The following is a 12081-nucleotide window of genomic DNA, read 5'->3' on the forward strand; positions in this document are numbered from 1 at the left end:
GGCCAGAGGATTTTTAGTACGAATTACACGGAAACTTTTTTTTTACAGAAATCATACGGCCAGTGACGTACAAACTCTCGTGTAAAATTTTACTAGAAAGGGCTCTAGCGTGTGAAATGTTCCCACGTCGCCGGTGGAACACGAAAGAAAACGCAGCGAGAATGGAGATGATGGGTTTGTGGTGGATTCAGATTGCTTCCATGGTTTTCATGCACATATCAGGGAAGAGGCACCAATTACTGTTTTCTTTCTCATGCGTTATCAATGCTTTTTCTTTTTGATTGACCTGTTTTGCTTGAACAAGGCAAGGTATTGTGGTGGCACTTGATGCGCGTCCTCATTTTAAGCATCGCCACCAGAATATAAGCACCTGTCAACCAACCATGGTCCCTCTGTCCCTGGGGCAAATTGGGACGCCAAACCCACACACAGCACAGACACAGCTTAATTAGTTGCCAGGAAAATGACCTTTTAGCAGGTGAAAAATGAATCACCAGAGGCACCAACACAGCTCACAAGTTGATGCATAATAAATGGTAGGAGTAGTAGCTGGATCTGAAAACAACTCGCTTTCATATTTTTCTCATGAGCTGACAAATGTGCAGCAACTGCACACAATCCAACTAACCTATCTCATGACACTTGGATTACACCCAGAGATATTCAATGCAAAGGATGCTACTCTGAGGCAAGAAAAAAAAAGATATTCAATGCAGTGGAAGGGATGAGCTTGAGCATGGCTGCACGAGCATAGCCGTCCATCCTGATGCTGTGCTGTGCAGAGTGCAGTGCATGCAAAGGAGAGAGAGGCCTTGCTGTCGTAGTGTTGTGTTGCTGCTGCAAGGCTCCAAAAGGGTCAGGGGCAGGGAGGTCATGTGAAAGACAACACACGATACTGGCCTCTAATCTTTGGCCCTTCTTAAAGGGGGGCTACTCCTGCTAATTCTAATGGGGCGCATTTAAAGGTTTTTAGTGGGGGAGGAAAGGGATCCTTGCAAAGACCCAGAGGAGAGAGATAGTGTGGGGGAAGAGGGAGAAATAAACAAACCCGAATTCAGCCAAACTTCTCTCTCTCCCACCTCCCTTCTTACATCCATCCTCTCATCACCACCCCACCCTCTCCTCCTCCTCCCTGTCTTTCTCCCTCTCCCTCTCCCTCTCCCTCTTGACAAATTTTCCTCCACCCATTCCATTCCTCCTCCTCTTCTCCACCCACTCCACCGATCCCCCTCTTTCTCTCTGATGAATTCTCTCTCTAGGCTTCTCCACCGTTCCATCTGTCTGCCGCCTCTCTCTTGCAAGCAATCAATCGGTTCTTGTTTCCTCCGTCTGCTGGGTTGATTCTCTGTCTCTTCCTCTCCGTGGAGAGAGGATCGAGAAACCGGAGACAGGAAAGGAGAGGACTCAGAACGAGCCTGTTCTTCTTCCTGGATTGCGGTTCTTGCGAGTTGTTCAGAAACTCTGGGCCACTTTCTGGTACGGTTTGTTGCATCTCTCTGTTAAACTGCTCCTTTTTTTTTGTATTTCTAGTCTTATCTCTTGATTTTGCATGGCGAAACAATCCCTTTCTCTTGTTTCAGTCCATGATTCCTTCGCAAATATGTGGTTTTTCTCGCTGATTCCTGCATGTTTCAATCCACAGTAGTTGTCCAAGGTGCGGCCTGGATATGGTTCTCGTTAATCAGTCAACAATTCTTGTTTTTTCAGAAGAAAAATTCTCAACTTCTTCCATGTTTGAACAAAGAAACATTTTTTTTCGTTTGCTCGCGATACAGAGATAGATAGATGGATGTATTGGGCGTTCTTGGTTCAGTGAACAATCTCTATCTGCTCCCATATTTCAGTTTCGTGATCGCAGAGGGAATCGATCCTTCTCTTTGAAACCGTGGATGGCTACCTCCACCTTTTCCCTTTATTTTTGCTTCTTTTACTGCGTCCTTTTGCAAACCGATAGGGAAGGGAAATAAATGCAAAAGAAACAATTGTATATTTTGAGCGAGCGTCCACAGAAGCAATGGGTCCCATCCTGCATGCGGTCCATCTGTTTAGGTCGCATGCATTGTACATTCACCGTGCTTTGCTTTCACCCATTAAAATGCATGCATCACCACAGCTTTTTGCTCGCAACAGCAACCCAAACCCATCAAGTTTGGTGCACGCGTACGCCACACCAAATGCGGCTCATGCCAAGATTGCTACAGTCAGATTAGTTGCCTATACCCCGATTAGCTGTTGTCAACTACAGTAATGTGTGAGACCAAAACAGGTGCAGCTACTTCCATAGAGTAACAACCGAGAGTAGAAATACAATATTTTGTAGTGCAGACAACAGTTTCTTGTATGCAAAGTTGACATATTTTGGTGGCAATGTTGAAGGAATAACCTAGATAAACCGTAGCCTCGTTCTGTATGCCGTTCATTTCAGTCTGTGTTCTTGTGTTCCGAGAAAGTTGGAGCACGATTCTGTTGCCCAAATGTTTGATGTGTTACTTGCAATTGATAGGTCCTTCAAACTACTGGAAAGAGGAATCATCAGAGATGCTAAGGCAACAGACCAATTGATATCTCGGTGCCCTAGTTTGGATCATCACAATGCAAGGGCAGAGGAATTCTATGGAGCATTATGCTGATGTTTTTGGATTCGACATTGCATCTAGTTCAGGCAACCCTGTGATGGACCAGCAGTCATATTGGAATAATGTTCTTGGATCAGTAGAATCACAGAATCCTCAAGGTTATCAGATGAATCACAGTGATGCCGCCATGCCATATGGAAATGAGGCACAGCAAGATGGTACATTTCTTGGTTTCTGGGAATCAGGCGAAGCAAGTTCAAGTGGCAGCGCACTAAACTATGGCAGCTCCAACAATGTCAAAACAGAGCATCTTAACATTGGCGGTGGACTGAGGATTGGTGAAAGGCAACTGGTAGCTGACAATGGCATTTCTCTGGATGTGGATATCAACCTTAACGCCAACGTTAACGATCTATGTGGCCAAAGTTCAAATGTTAACTGTACCTCTCAAGGTCCTGAGCAGTATGGTGGCAGTGATCGTAATGGTATAAATTCTCAGCCAACTGACCTGAGATTACACCCATATAGGACATTCCTGCTAGGTGCAGAGCAAGCAGACTCTTTTACTTTGAATCCTAGTGAAAATCCTTTGAGTGATTTTTCACTAATGCAAGAAAGCATTGATCAAAGAGCAGGTAGTTCCCTGGATGGTCGCCGGCTAGCGTGCAAGAGAAAAAATATTGAAGGAGCCAATGGCCAGAGTTCAGCAGGTGCTAGCACAAGTTTTTCCCTCAGGAACGATAATGCTTTCTATAACATTGCTTCTTCAAGTTACAATCCTGCACCTATCAGAAATTCATCCTCTCCCAATTGCTTGCCAGTTCCAAGTTCTATTGAGGATCAACTCCCACAATATGGAACTAATGCAGGGCTCTCAGCCGGTACCTATGACCTTAATGGAGGGGTCCACAATGCTGGGAATTCGCAGAGAAGTTTCCGGGCAAGAACTACCACGTCTCAACAGATTGCTCCCTGTAGTGTATGGCCCTCTTCAAATGCTATCAGGCTTTCTAATTCATGGAATCACCAGCCACCTCATTTTCAAAATGCATTTGATGGTCCCCAGGAAGTTATTCCTGTGGTCAGCAGCCTCAACTTGCAATACCAGCATCCAGTGAATGTTTCTGGTGTGCCACAGGCTGCAAACCGTTTCACTGGCCATGGGGCTTCATCATCGAGAGCTACGAGTTTGGAGAACAGAAATCTTGGTAGTGAAGAGGTTACTAGGAGGAATGTGGTGCCTACCAACTACACTGATTTAGTTCCCCCGTCTGCAGTAGACCTGAGACGTTTGGTGCCAGAACCATCTAACTGGAGTTCTGATGTCCGAGGCACTGCAATATCAGGAAGTATTCCTCCTGTATCAAGAGCTAATAACAGTTCAGCAGCTAATCCACCAGCAGGATTCAATCACCAAAACCTCACCCGTCGCCATCCTCGAAATTTGTCAGAGGTAAATTTTTGGATATTGTTTTCTCCAATTTTTCACATTTTGGTTTTCAATTTGATTGCTTATCTTGTCACCAAAATTTCAAGTGACACTATACTCGAAATTTGATTGATCATCATCTCCATTTGATCTTTTATTTTCTTATAGGAGATTGGTCGTCTATCCGGAGCACTTCGCGGCCATCAACCCCCACGCTTAAGGTCAGGGTTTCTGTTGGAGCGCCAGGGCGATGGTGTTTGGGGTGTTCCTTTATCAACAAGGGGTAGGGAAGGAAGAAGGCTAATGGAGGTACGATGATTGGTTCTATTCATCCTCCTGAAGAACAAAAGACAAAAATGGTTTTGTAGCATCCACTTGGAAACATAAAAGTGCATCATTATCTGGCGTTTTTATTTTTTTGGTATAGTTTACACTAAATCAACCTTGATTTTATAAATTTCTGCTTGGAAAGGCCCCCCATGTTTTCAGCTCTCCTTGTATCTTTGTGTTTGTCTATGTAAGCAGACCACCCTATTCTATTTCAACACAATTGGTAGAAGCTGCGATTTATTTCATTTTGATTGTGCACTTCATGATCCCTAATTCGATCTAGCATGCTTCTTCATGGCCCTGCAACTCTTGAAATACTCAAATATTTTTTATAATTTATTTCCACATATCACACTGCCAGTTGATGTATCTTTTCCTTTCTTTTTCTTAGACATTTTCACTAGTATTGTTATTGAGAAGGGGGGAAAGTTCATTTTTTACAGCCACAAGAATCTTTAATGTTAACTATCCATTTTCACCTTATATTTTTATGCAAAATACTGTGCTATGTTATCACTTCTCTTCCTTAGCCTTGCTTGTTCTTGCATGCGTTAACTTCTGTGAACATCATGTAAAAGTGCATGGATTGTCTCATAGAGTTCTAACTTTTTACATGTCAACAGATTCGGAATGCACTTGAAATGATTCATAGAGGGGAGAATGTAAGGCTTGAGGTCAGTACCAGCAATATCCATCTGAGTTTCATAACTCATTTTGCTACCATTATTTCGATATTCCACCAAAATAACAAAAGTAAAATTGTTCTTTGTGGAATTTTGTTTTATGCTGAACGTGGTTAACTTATGAGTTATGACCGGCTGGTTAGTAGGATCATACTTTTTTATTAAGTTACAGGGTAGCACAGGCTGGCAAACTTAACACAATTTTAGGATCATACTTCAGCCTAAAATTGTGTTAAGTTTGCCAGCCTGTGCTACCCTGTAACTTAATAAAATAGCGTAGTAAAAAATACATGACTATAATTGTACCATACCTCCTGCGGACCACTAAGGACTGATATCAACTACCCCGTAAGTTTAAGCATATAAGGGAAACACAAATGTAAGTGAATGAATTACCTCTTCTGATCTACTGTAGTCCAAAACCACTACACATTTATTAAGTGGCAGAAGGTTTTATTCTTAATCTGCTCTCAATAAACAAGTCAAGATGTAGCGATCTGAAATGTCAGGAGTTATCCTAAAATAGGAAGTTCTTGGATTGGATGCCACGAGCATACAACATGAACAAGTAATAAAACTGAATGAATTCAACAGTTACTTTGGATGCCCTTGAGTTTTTACCTGCTAGTTATTGAGGGATTTCCTTCTTACTTAAAATGAATTCTTGAACAGTCTATCTTCTATGGTGGCGTTGAAATTCATGACAGACACAGGGACATGCGCCTTGACATTGACAATATGTCCTATGAGGTTTGTTTTCCTTAGTGAAGCATTACCTTCATCTTTCCATTCTAAAATTTAATCTAAGATGGTTGCCCTACTTTCAGGAACTATTAGCACTTGAGGAAAGAATAGGAGATGTTAGCACTGGCCTCAGCGAGGAAGCTGTGATAAAGTTGCTCAAACAAAGGAAATTTTCATCATGGAGACTGAAAGCATCTTTGGACCCTGAACCGTGTTGTATCTGCCAGGTATTTCATATACTCCCGAGCTTCTCAGAACTCTCATGCCTTGTTCTGTTGGCCATAGGTATTTCAGTCAGATACACCAATCACATTGAATGATTGAAGTACGTGCATTTTGTTGTCGCAAAATATGTTGATTGAGCATTCAGCCTGGCCACTTAAGGCATCATGTATAAAGATTAGAAGGGTGAGTTAAGTCTAAAGTTGCTAAGCCTTTTTTATTTGAGGAATCAGGAGGGGCTTGGAGCCCCTACTGTATTTGAATTAATTAAATGATAAAAGACAGACAAAACAAGGTAGCAAGGTACAGCTTACAAGTTCAGAAAACAAATAAGTAAAGTTGCTATGCTTGTCTACATATACCATCGTCTCCAAAGGAGAATCCCATTCTGGTAGGTCTGTGGATTTCTATTAATTAATGGAAACTTGTGGAATTAAGAATCTCTGTCTTATCCCTTGAGATTGTCATGCCCTTAATCTTGATTTCTAGTGTCTCAGGAAAGAATTACAATCTGACTCTAGCATGACTTCCATTGGACCACTCAAAAGACTACTAGGTGGTAGCAATAGAAGATTAGGTATAATGTGGGGGATTATTTGCATTGAACCTCTCAAGCGAGTACTTAGAGTAACAGCGATTTGGAGGGCAAGATCTCTCCGGATACATATGTAAGTACGAGATTACAATATCCTAACTACCAAAAATACTAAAAACACTAGGTTCTAGTGGGGACTTGGATTCAGACCCAAACTGTTAAACTTTTTTAGGGGGGACCAATCAACAATAACATGAACTCTGACAACAAAACTTGTAGCAGAAAGCTGTCTATTTATCAGGATCCCCAGCATTGTTGTAACTCATATACATCAGAATCTGTTATCTACTGTGAATTTGTTTGCTTTCTCCTAGCAACATGCTCCCTTTATCATCGTTACAAAGCAATGAAATACTAGTAGTTCAACAAGGCTAATATGTACTTATGTTCTTTCTCCCTATCCAGGAGGAGTACGTTGATGGAGACGATCTTGGGAGGCTGGACTGCGGGCACGACTTCCACGCTTGCTGCATCAAGCAATGGCTGGTGGTGAAGAACGTGTGCCCCATCTGCAAAAACACCGCATTGAAGACCTGAAACTGAAAAGGCTCGTCAGAGACACCCATGTTCCATGTTCATTCCATCGATCGCAAGATCATTTACCGATTCATATTACTATGCTTTTTTGGTTGGGAAAATTTTGCCATTCACCTGCAATTGGGAAAGGAAAAAAAAAAAGAGGATGTGCGGACCCTGTAAACTGCTGCAGCAGTAAATAATCCCTGGAATATGTCTCCCTGCATTTAACCAAATATTTATGGCTGTTATAATGGATGGACGTATCGTAGGATTAAAACCTGAAAGAGTGCCTGTTGCCGCCACCACCTGCCATAATTCTTCTTGATCTGGATTTCACGTGCTGGTGCAGCTCCGTGGTTCATCACGCCTGTTCTTTTTTCCAGGAAACATACTGCTCTGCGTTCAGATTCAGATTCAACTTGGTTGAGAGCTTAACAATCCAAGGAGCTCTACTCTAAGCCAACGGCCGCGGGGTGGGTTTGGATGGATCCCACGCGTTCGTTGCACCTGCATCTGTTCCTTGTCGGCGTCAGGCGCCGGCCGTGCCGCGATAAACCGGCACGCAACTCCTCGGCCGGCGGCTCGGCGCCGTCGCTGTCCACCCAAGGATCCATCCGGGCGAGTCGTCGGTCTCCTCGTCCGGTGGCTGGCTGACAAGCTTTGCGGGAGGGCTTCCGTCGTGGCCACACGCTGACGGTGCGATCGATGAACACGGCTCGATCTGATGGGTACCCGCCGCGCCCGACGCCGGACAACTGGCAGGGGAGCACCTAGTGACGGCTCGCTTCAGAGTTGAGTCGCTGTACATTAGGCGGCAGGGTACCGTCTCCGTTCGTCTCGTCTCGTCTCCCTGCGTGCAAAGTGTGGTTGCCTTCGAACTTCAGGAATCTGAATGTTCTAGAACTTTCTGAAGATTGATTGATGCCCTGTATTCAGAGCTCTGAAAACCAGTTCAGTTGATGGAAAAAAAATCTGAAGCTTTTTCGTCGATGGGATAGTTAGATGGGCTCGATGTAATTCAGACTGGGCTTGTGGCTCCTGGGAGCCCAAGCAGGCCCAATTCTGTCGGCAACCGACCGATGGAAATCCGAAGGCGTAGAGACCCGTCACAACACGACGGCGGACTTTGTGTGCGGCTGACGGGATGAGGGGGCAGCAGCTGCTGCGAGGCCGTTTGGACGCAACGCGGAAACCCGTTGGTTGACACGGTGGCGTGCTGGTCTTCTTGGGTGTGATTGGGGGTGTTGGGTGAGAGGGCTGCCAAAGTGGCCGAAAAGGGCGGCGATGCCCACAAACGGCAGCTGCAGGTCGCCTTCCGGCATCCCTTTCCCATTTCACTCTCGCGCAAGTGCAAGAATGGCTAGACTGGTCGTCCGGGTGGTGGAGCTCCGTCTGGACAGCAGCTATATGAGGGGTGGAAAAATATCCGATGGAGGAACGAATCATACCGACGTTCTCAATTTAGAACCATCAACTCGAACCGAAATTCAATTCATGTATACTTTCATCCCTTTTTTAATCTATCTATCTATCGAAAGAGGCAGGAGTTTTGCGGTCCAGGATGAATGGTTGCACTTGCACGGGCTAGGAGCAGAGAGGCCGGGCCTACGTGATGAGAGTACACGACCTTAAGAAACGGCAGTCGTCACTGTAGTCCCCCCGACACTTATCTATGAGAAGTAGCAGAGCCGTGGGGGGCACACGCAGACGCAGGTCCGTCACTGAATGAAACCCGCCTCGCTGTCGTCCCTGCTGCTCCGGACCATATTCGCATTACTGCCGGCATGTGCCGATGCTAGCCTCCCCGCCTTCTTCGCCGTCCACACCACACCCCATGGAAATCACGCACGGCCGCGCGCACGACAGTTGGTCTGGTCAGCTGCCAGCTGCCACCGAAGGCAGTTCAGAGCCTCCTATCCACATCCATCCCTCAGATGCACGGCGAGATGCTGCTGCTCAGGGGGCCAGAGAACACGAGCTCAAAACCATGACGACGGCGAGGGGGACGATGGGATTCCTTTGTCGAATGCCGGCTGCAGCCCTGCTCGTGCTCTCGGTGGCGGCGTCGTTGAGCTGCCAAAAAGCTGGTGGTGGTACGACTTGTCATGCGTAGTACAGCGGGGCGGCGATCACGCATGGTGACGTGCGCCAGCCTTCGATCCGTTGCCTTTGCCTTCACTTCCCTTTTCCGATGTGGTGGCCTAACACCCACCCAACCCAACGCGACGACGCATCACGCAACCGATCGAATCGCCCCCCATGCAACCGGAACGCGACGCTTGCGAGCATCACCACCGCCGGCAGGCACCGCTCACCCGCCCTGATGATGATCTTCGGCGACTACTACTATCTGATCACCCGCTTCGTCATCACGGTTAGTTAGCGATTGTTGGCCATGATGGGTTGGCATGGCAAGCTGATCCATCCATGATTGCATCCATGCAGCAATCCTCAGCTCGATAGCTGCCGGACGGCGCACGAACGAAGTGACGAGGAAGCGCGCGGACGAGTGCGGCGGGCGGACGGGGGCCGGCTGACCTAACGCGGATTTGCGCACCAGCCGACAGCTAACTGCGTTGGTAAGCAAAGGCGAACGGACGCGGGAGCGCGCGATGCCGACGACAACGAACGAGCGAACGAAAACAACTGGATCATGTCAAGCGGACGGCGAGGGGGGATTAGTTTATGATGGAATACAGGCACAGGCGGCAGCGCGCGCGGGGAGTAAAGAAAAACTAATCGCTGTCAAGCAAGGGGGCAGGCCGGATTCGAATTGAATAATCATAGTAGTGGATGGAGTACTAATCGCTGCTGCTGCTTATCTACTCGGAAACAAGCAAAAGAGATAGAGGGGGAAGGAGAGGAGAGACGAGGATGATGACTTGTTTTTCTCATCACTGTTACAGCTGTCCTTTTTGACATTTGGAAAGACCGCCACTTGTGGCGGCCGCCTCCTCCGTCTCCGCCTGCTGCCCGCCCGCCCGCCCGCCCACGCCGCCCACCCGCGCCCCAGCTGCGTGCCTGCCCTCCCCCCTCGTGCTTATCCACAAACAACGTATCGAAAACCCTCGCCGCGCCGCGCCGCCCACCCAGCGACCATCCATCCAGTCGCCGAGGACGGACATGGAGATGGACGGGTAGGCAGGCGGCCGGGTCAGCTGGGATCGTCGTACGTACGTGGAGACGGGGACGACAGCGGCATATGCTGTAGTGCTGGGCGTCGTCGCGGGAATGGGAACAACCGATAACGGACGTCGTCGTTGACGTTGAGCCTTGCGGTGTCGCTGGCTCGCTCGCTTGTCACTCGGCGTCGGAGCTCTCGGGGCTCGGCGCCCGGTTTAGATCCGGGTTCTTGACGCGCCCGCTCCACGCTGGCCGCTGCGGCGACGGCTTCTGCTCCTGCTGGTGGTGCTCCTCCTCCGCGTGCGCGTGGACACGCAGCTGCGGCAGGTGGTGGTGGTGGTGGTGGTGGTGGTGGTGCCTCTGGCGCTCGCGGTGGTGCGGCGGGGGCACCATCATGCCGGTCTGGAGCGCGTCCACGCGGGACCCCACCTCGATGGCCTTCTTCCGGATGGACGCCGCGGACAGCGTGCCTGCGCCGCCACCATCGGCGGCGGGGTCGGTCTCCCCGTCCCCGCGCTCGCCCTCCGACAGCGACAGCGAGGGGATCTCGTCGGGGAAGTTGAGCCGCGCCGACCGGCCGCGAAGGTAGAACACGGCCGTGTCGTAGGCGCGCGCCGCCGCCACGGCCGTGGCGTAGGACCCCAGCCAGATGCGCGTGCGCTTGTGCGGCTCCCGGATCTCCGCCACCCACTTGCCCCACTTCCGCATGCGCACGCCGCGGTACTGCCGACGCGGCTGCATCTGCTGCTGGTGGTGCTGGTGCGCCGACCCCAGCTGCGGCCCCGCCGCACCGGCCGCCGCCATCGCAGCCTGCTCCGCCTCCATCTTCACCGCGGCGGCTGCGGCGGCCGCAAGAGGAGCCATGGCAGCGGCTGCGGCTGCTGCTGCTGCTGCCGCGGCCGCGGCCGCCGACTCCTCGCTGGAAGACCGGTACTCGCCCTGCATGAGCACCAGCCTTTGCTGGCTGCTGCAGCCGCTGCCGCTTCTCTCTCTCTCGCTCGCTCGCTCTCACCTGCGGCCCTGCTGAGGGCGGCTGAGGGTTGTGCAGGCAGGTGCAGCAGCAGCAGCAGCAGTGGTATCGGCAGCTGCTTTTGGCGTTGGCGTGGTTTTCTTGGCTTCCCTCCCTGCCGTCCCTCTGGCTAGCTATTTGCTGGGCGAGAGTATTTGTATTGGGATTTTGTGGGTGGAGGGGGTATGATTAGAGCTTGGTTGGGATAATCATAGAAAAATAGCGCGGGGAGGGAGGGAAGAAGGCGTCGACGGCACCACTGTACTGTGCTGTTTGGAAGGGATCATCAAGCCCTCACCGGCACACAAATTGTTAGGTCCACCGGCTAACTTGCATCCGGACGTCGGACAGCTCCATGCCCATGCGTTGCTTGCTATCTATGCGGAATGGACGACACCTAGGCAAACAATTTTATGTTGTACTATATATGCATACTATGTGTACTTATTAGTAGTTAGGCAAATATATAGTACTTCTCAATATTATACGATGCGGTTGTGCAGCCAGCATCAAAATCATGGCTTCAAAATATGTTCTCGTTTATTAATTTTTCCAAAAAATCCGTACCATGAATTGGGTTTCCATATATATTTTAACTATTCAACTTCGTATCTTAGACACACATAATCTTGTACGAGATTTTGAGAGGAAGAATACATCCATCAGTCCTAAAATATAGTGTATTTTCATTTGTCTAAGTCGATTCATCTTAATAAGACTGACGAAATTTACAGAAAAGAAAAGTAATATTTTTAACATCGAATAAGCTTCGTTAGAGACATTATGAAATGTTTTTTTATAACTTAAACTTTTTATATGGTAGAAGTTAATATGCTTTCCCTATAATTGTC

General features: G+C 48.3%; 2 protein-coding genes across 2 annotated transcripts; one reads left to right on the plus strand and one right to left on the minus strand.

Moving 5' to 3' along the window:
* On the plus strand, positions 942 to 7382 carry LOC8068482 (probable E3 ubiquitin-protein ligase HIP1). Its single transcript, XM_002447174.2, has 7 exons — positions 942 to 1476; positions 2504 to 4029; positions 4174 to 4314; positions 4959 to 5009; positions 5691 to 5768; positions 5846 to 5989; positions 6985 to 7382. Exons 2-7 carry the CDS (start codon positions 2593 to 2595, stop codon positions 7114 to 7116), a joined length of 1983 nt encoding a protein of 660 aa, XP_002447219.1. The 5' UTR covers positions 942 to 1476; positions 2504 to 2592; the 3' UTR covers positions 7117 to 7382.
* On the minus strand, positions 9750 to 11666 carry LOC8068483 (ethylene-responsive transcription factor ERF008). Its single transcript, XM_002448594.2, has one exon. The coding sequence runs from the start codon at positions 11164 to 11166 to the stop codon at positions 10399 to 10401; it is 768 nt and encodes a 255-aa protein (XP_002448639.2). The 5' UTR covers positions 11167 to 11666; the 3' UTR covers positions 9750 to 10398.

This window comes from Sorghum bicolor, chromosome 6, assembly GCF_000003195.3.
Source record: "Sorghum bicolor cultivar BTx623 chromosome 6, Sorghum_bicolor_NCBIv3, whole genome shotgun sequence".
In the NCBI taxonomy this organism is placed as follows: domain Eukaryota; kingdom Viridiplantae; phylum Streptophyta; class Magnoliopsida; order Poales; family Poaceae; genus Sorghum; species Sorghum bicolor.